General features: G+C 55.4%; 1 protein-coding gene across 1 annotated transcript; it reads left to right on the top strand.

Moving 5' to 3' along the window:
* Positions 1-27: 27 nt before the first annotated feature.
* On the top strand, positions 28-2,130 carry LBRM_22_1210 (conserved hypothetical protein; the record flags this gene model as incomplete). The annotated part of the gene is made up of 1 exon (XM_001564989.2): positions 28-2,130. The coding sequence occupies one exon, from the start codon at positions 28-30 to the stop codon at positions 2,128-2,130; it is 2,103 nt and encodes a 700-aa protein (XP_001565039.2).
* Positions 2,131-5,696: the final 3,566 nt, after the last annotated feature.

Genomic DNA, 5,696 nt, shown 5'->3' with positions numbered 1-5,696 from the left:
GACCAAATAGCGGAGCAGGCGGCGGAGATGACAGGCCTGCGCGACAAGGTGGCGGAGCAGGCGGCGGAGATGGCAGCCCTCCGCCAGGCGCTTGCTGAGGCGCGGCGCGGAAGCACTGCTGCTGGCGCGACGCTGCGCGACGGTGGTGCTGACGTGCAGGCGCTTTGCGGAGGAGTTGTCGAGCATATGTTTGCGGGATGTTCTTCTGTTGCGTTGGTTGATGTTGATGTGGATGTCGGCGCTGCGTCCATTGTTGATCAGGTTGATTTAACTGATGAAATGGATATGTGTGGTGATGTCGATGTGATTTATGAACATCAGTTGCGGGGATCTTTGGTGGTTCGTAAGCTAGTGGATGGGTGCGGGTGTGATGGGTGTGGTGGGGACCGGATGGGAATACTTGGAGAGGATTTTGAGGATGGTGGTGGTAGTGTGCGGGAGGCTGAGGTACTTCGCAGTGCATTGACGGAGTGCAAAGAGAAGATAGCTGCACTGCAGGTTGAGGTGAGGACGGCGAGAGAGGCTGTGGAGGAACTTCGGTGGTATGATGAGCGTCGCGACAACTGCGTTGAGGGAAAGCCGTTGTGCCAGACGCACGTCGAATGTTTTTTAGAGGGCACGGAGTGGTCATGGGTTGCGAGTCTTTGTGAAGAAGAGCTCAAGTGGAGGCTGCGCGTAGACTGCAGTCGGGCTTGCCATGTCAACGTGGACTGCGTGCGACTCGTTGGCTACGTTCTGGGCAGTTTACGCGCCGAATTCTGCGTGGAGCACAACACGGACGTGGATGGAAGTGAGTTGAAGGACCGTGTCGCTGAGTATCCGTTCCCATCGGCCTGGGCTCTCTTCCGGCGCCTAGTGGGGGAGCAGAAGGCATCGGAGCCATTGCTCTCCGAAATGCATCACAGAGCAGCTCAGAAACTCTTCTCTGAGGAGGCACTGGGGCGCGTTGTCGCGCAGCTGGAGGAGGCGTATGCCCGCCAGGCATTCACCTCCGAGCGGTCAGAGCAAAAGTCGGAGCTGCTTCGTGCTGCTGCATCAGCACTGGCAAAGGAAGTGGTATCATCGCGGTGGGAATGCACTGACAGGTTGGAGCGGCTGGAGGAGCTTGCGGTGTTGTTGTTAGAGGCTCGCGAGAGCGAGCGTGAGTTGCGGGATCGCCTGTTCGCGGCTGAGGAGAGCATACACGAGCTGCACCGTCGACACGATGACGATCGTGATGGCTTGGTGAGCGCCGAAGCAGAGAAACGCCGTTCCTTGGATGCGTGTGTGGCCCGTGTTGCCTCCCAGGATGAGACAATACGTGTACAGGCCGAGCAGATCGTGGGCTTGCAGGAGTTAGTGCAAGCGCTGTCTTCTGCGCTCTCCGAAAAGAACGCCGATCTGATCAGTGCTCACGCGCAAGCCGTCGCGTTGTCGAGAGAGGTCGACGAGAAGGCAGCGGCCTACACAGATACCCTGGAGAAGCTGGAGAAGTGTGTGGAGACGCTAGAGTTGTCACGTACAAACGAACTTGTATTGTCGCAGACCCTCTACGAAGCAGAGCATCAGTGCACTCAGCTGCGGGGGACCATCGAGATTGACGCCGCATCGCATCAAGCTGAATTAGTCAGCGCAACGGCAGAGCGGGATCGCTTGAAGGAGGGGATGGAGGTGCTTCGCGAGCTGCTGCCGCTCCTACTGGCGGCAGCAGAGGCCCACCGCCAAGAGGACAGCGGTGATGCGGGGGCGGGGGTGGACGAGGGCACCATTACGTCTGCGCTCGACGCATCCTTCTCGCTAGAAGGTTATGTTGCAGCTCAGGAGCTCCGTGAGGTGTTGCTGTGCCATCTTAGCTGCGTGGAGCAGCTTCGTCGCGACAAGGAAGTTTTGGCCGACGAGCTCGTCGAGGCAGAGAAGGCGCGTGGCGACTATGCGGGCTCCCTGGAGGAGGCACTGCAGTCGCTAATGGAGGAGCGCGAGCTGCGAATGCGGACATACGAGTCGCAGCTGCAGTTCTCGGAGCAGATGATGCGGGAGCTGGCCATGATGCGGAATGCTGAAGAGGATGAGATGGTCGATGAGAAGGCAGACATGGAGGTCAACAGTAGTTATGAGCTGCCTAGCATACGCAGCAGCAGCCCCGCAGCTTAAGCGCCGCCGTGACGCTGAACTCATGAAGAGGGCTAAGGGAACGGGAGGGAATAGGTAGCTAGGGACGGAAAAAGTGGTGCAGGCTAAGAGGAGGAACTCCGCAGTGATTGCATGGGTTGCTCACCTTCCTTTCCCCCGCCGCACGCACTCTTCTCGCAAAGCTTATGCACCTCGCCACGAGTACATTGCAATCTCCGTACCAGTCCTTTCCTCTCTCTCTCTCCATCAAACGCGTCTCTTTGTTTCTCTGTGTGGGCGCTGCCTGTGCCCACCCTGCGCGCGCGTGTGTGTGTGTGTGTGTGATCCGTGCGAAATTTGCCATCGCAACACGTGCGCACTGGTAGGCTGGGGCCTCAGCAAGAAAAAAACCAAAAAATAAAACAGTTCGTGGACAAAGGAAAAGAAGCAATCGGGAGTGAAACACCTTCAAGTGGGCCGGGGCCATATGCACCGCTCTGCGCGCGTCAAGGCTGGACATTCGAGGAAAGAAAAAGAGAGCGCACCTACACCACATGGATGTGTGCCCCCTTCTCCACCACTCCTCTCTTCCTCACACTCGCCGTGAAAGGTGTGACTTCACCCCTCCTCCCTCTGGGTCACCATGTTGGAGACGAATGACACAAGCTACAACGTTGCTTCACTGATTATTCTCACCATTATGGCGCACCCCACGACACTTATGATTCCCCTGCTTCGGCTGCTGCTCATCATCGCTATTCACGTGCATTTTTCTCCATCTCCGTCTTCCCCTGTTTCCTTCATGCCCTTTCTCGAACGGTGAGGAGATCTTCCGCTCATTGCGTTTGCATACCCCCCTCCTTCTCCCTCATCCACCCCCCCCCCCCCCCACACACACACACTGCTCAGTGCTCTCACCACTCCCGTTCTCGACAGAAAGAAACAAACGCTGAAGCGAACAACAACACAGCACGGAAAGTGGTCCAGTTACTCACTCACTTCACGTCTCTCTACGCTTTCGCCTTCGCCTCCCTCACACGCTCTCACTTCAGTGTGTGCCCATCTTGGGCCTCTTTTCGACGCCTCACAGGAGGAGCGCGGGTCGCGGTACGGAGGAAGGCGGAAGCGAAAGAACAAAACCCGCGATACTTCGCTGTGTAGGGGAGACAGACAGACAAAGAGAGAGAGAAGCCCACTTGTTCTGCTCGTTTTATCGCCCAGCCAACCACTACGACTACTCCTCTTTCACCCTCCCCCGGACCCGTCGTACGCGCACCTCCCTCCTCTTTACTCTCCTCTTCTCTCTTCGTTACTACCGACTAGGTTACGGGTCAAGAAAAGAGAGGACACACACACACCCACCCACACACACACCCAAAGGACACTGTCACAGTCACGTGTGGGAGACGCGGGGCGCAAACACGTTTTGTGTGATTTGATTTTCCGCCTGCTGCTGCTGCTGTTCCTCACAGACGCCGCTGCTGTGATGTCTTTGCATTTCAAAGCTCTGAGTTCTCTTAGATTACGCATTCAGCCTCTCCTTTCTCTTTCGCCCGTCTGCCCATAAACGCTACCATCGTTCTCCGCCCCCGCTTTATCCTCCCCTTTTCCCCCATTTTTTCTCTCTCTCTCTCGCGTTGCGTTGCGTTCTTCCTCTCTTCTTGGGTGCCCCGCGTCCCCATCACGTGCGCAGGCGAGGACTATCACTGCCGTTTCGGCCACTGGCGTTTCTTATCTTTTTTTTTTCTTCCCCATTGTTTTTCCATCTTGTACTTTCGTCCGCGGGCATCATTGAAGCATCACACGGGTCTTCGCCAGTAAAAAAATTTTTTTTTTTTTGTGTGTTTTTTTTTTTTTGGGGGGGGGGGCGTTTTGCTTTGGTGTTGTTTTCATTCGAGTCCGTTGCTTCCCTCCTTCCCTTCTCTCCCTTCTCTCTCTCTTCCCCCCTTTTCTGTTTTGTGTCTTGTCGTTCTTGTCGTTGACAGGAGCGAGTCTCTCAGAGGGAGAGAAAGAGGGACAGGCGAACCAAGGCCCTTTGGGGAGAAGAAAGCGAAAGGGAGCAATCCAATCCGTGTGCAACAGGGCAGCGCCCATCATTTTATTTCCCCCTTCACTTGGCGAGCTTCAGTCATCATAGAGAGAGTGCTGTAGGTACACAGAGGAAAGAAGACGGAAAAAGGAGAAGGAACGCGAGAAACAGCAGCAAGTAGAGTGCGCACTGCAGAAGAGGTAGTGTCGCTGTTTGGTTTCTTTTCCCTACTCACTGCGACTGCGCTTTTTGTTTTAATTCCCTTGCTTGTGTATTTGTGTCTGTGTCGGCGGGGGTGCGCCGGTGATTAGCGGATTTGGCAGCATTGAGGCATCTACCTCTCGTTCAAGCAAGCAGAGCGAGAGAGAGACTGATCGACGAGGAGTGTCTCCTCGGCTCTGTGTTTTGCGTCTCTTTTCCACCGTCTTTGTTCTTCTTCTTTCTCTTTTCTACTTCATTGTCAGCCTGGGCTCATTGTACCCCCTCCCTCCCCCTTTGTTTCCTCGCCTTTTTGGCGCAACCCCCTCTCTCCCCACCCTCCGTCACTCATTCGTGCTTTGCCCTTCTTCGCCCCTCCCCAGGCTGACGGGAGAACGTACTCGCTTTCTTCTTGTCTCCCCAGCAGCAAGCGCGCCACAAGGCACCCAAGATCCAACGGACAGGCAAACCAAACAACAACAGCAAGAAGAGGAAGAAGGGACATACCAAACTATCGTCGTAGAAGCGCACCCTCGCCAATCCACATCCTGAGCCGATAAAACACAACACAACCCCATCCCACCCGGACACGCCCGCTTCATACTTTTTTCTTTGTCTGTATTTACTTCTCGAAAAGGCGTTTTCATCGCCCGCTCTCTTTTCCTCGTGTGTTTTCTTTTTTTTTCTCTCTGTTGCTGCGTATTCCTTTTCTCTGTCCTCCCCCCGTCATTTTCTTCGTGTGTGAGTGCCGCTTGCCTCCCTCCCTCCCTCCCTCCCTCCTCCCTTCCTCCCCTGCGCGTGCGTGTGTGTATGTGTCTCTGTGTGTTTCGTTGCTGTCGCCGACCCCCTCCTCTCTTTTTCTTCCGTCCTGTGTTTTGTCCAGTGGGGCCCACTTGTCATCCTTCACTCTTGTCTTCGTTTTTTTTTTTCCCCTCGCTATTGGAGCTCGTGACTTGTGCGTCTCTCCATCTGGGCTTCGGCACTCCTCTTGTTTTTCTTTCCTCCCCCCGCTCGTCTACGCTTGGGCGGCTGCATTTTTGTTGTGTGCGAGGTCACGCTGGTTGTGGCTCTGTGCCGAAGTTGATACTGGCGAGGTTCCCTCCCTTTCCCTTCGCATCGTTCTCAAGCCTTCCGGTCCCTCCCGCCACAGTGCGCTGCATTGTTCCTTTTTTTTTCTTTTACCTCTTTCCCTGCGATCGACTCACCCTCGCGCTTCGTGTGCGCGCATCTTGGGCCCTCTCTTCTCATTTTCTCGCGTGTGGCTCCACACTCTGCCGCACGCACACACACAAAAAAGAGGAAGAGGTAGGGGGGCATTGATTGCATGAGCTTTTTTTCCTTTCGCACCTCTCTCCCTCAAACTGCATCCCCTTCCGCTCAT

This window comes from Leishmania braziliensis, chromosome 22 (assembly GCF_000002845.2).
Source record: "Leishmania braziliensis MHOM/BR/75/M2904 complete genome, chromosome 22".
NCBI classification, from domain to species: domain Eukaryota; phylum Euglenozoa; class Kinetoplastea; order Trypanosomatida; family Trypanosomatidae; genus Leishmania; species Leishmania braziliensis.
This window is presented reverse-complemented; position numbering and strand designations above follow the sequence as displayed.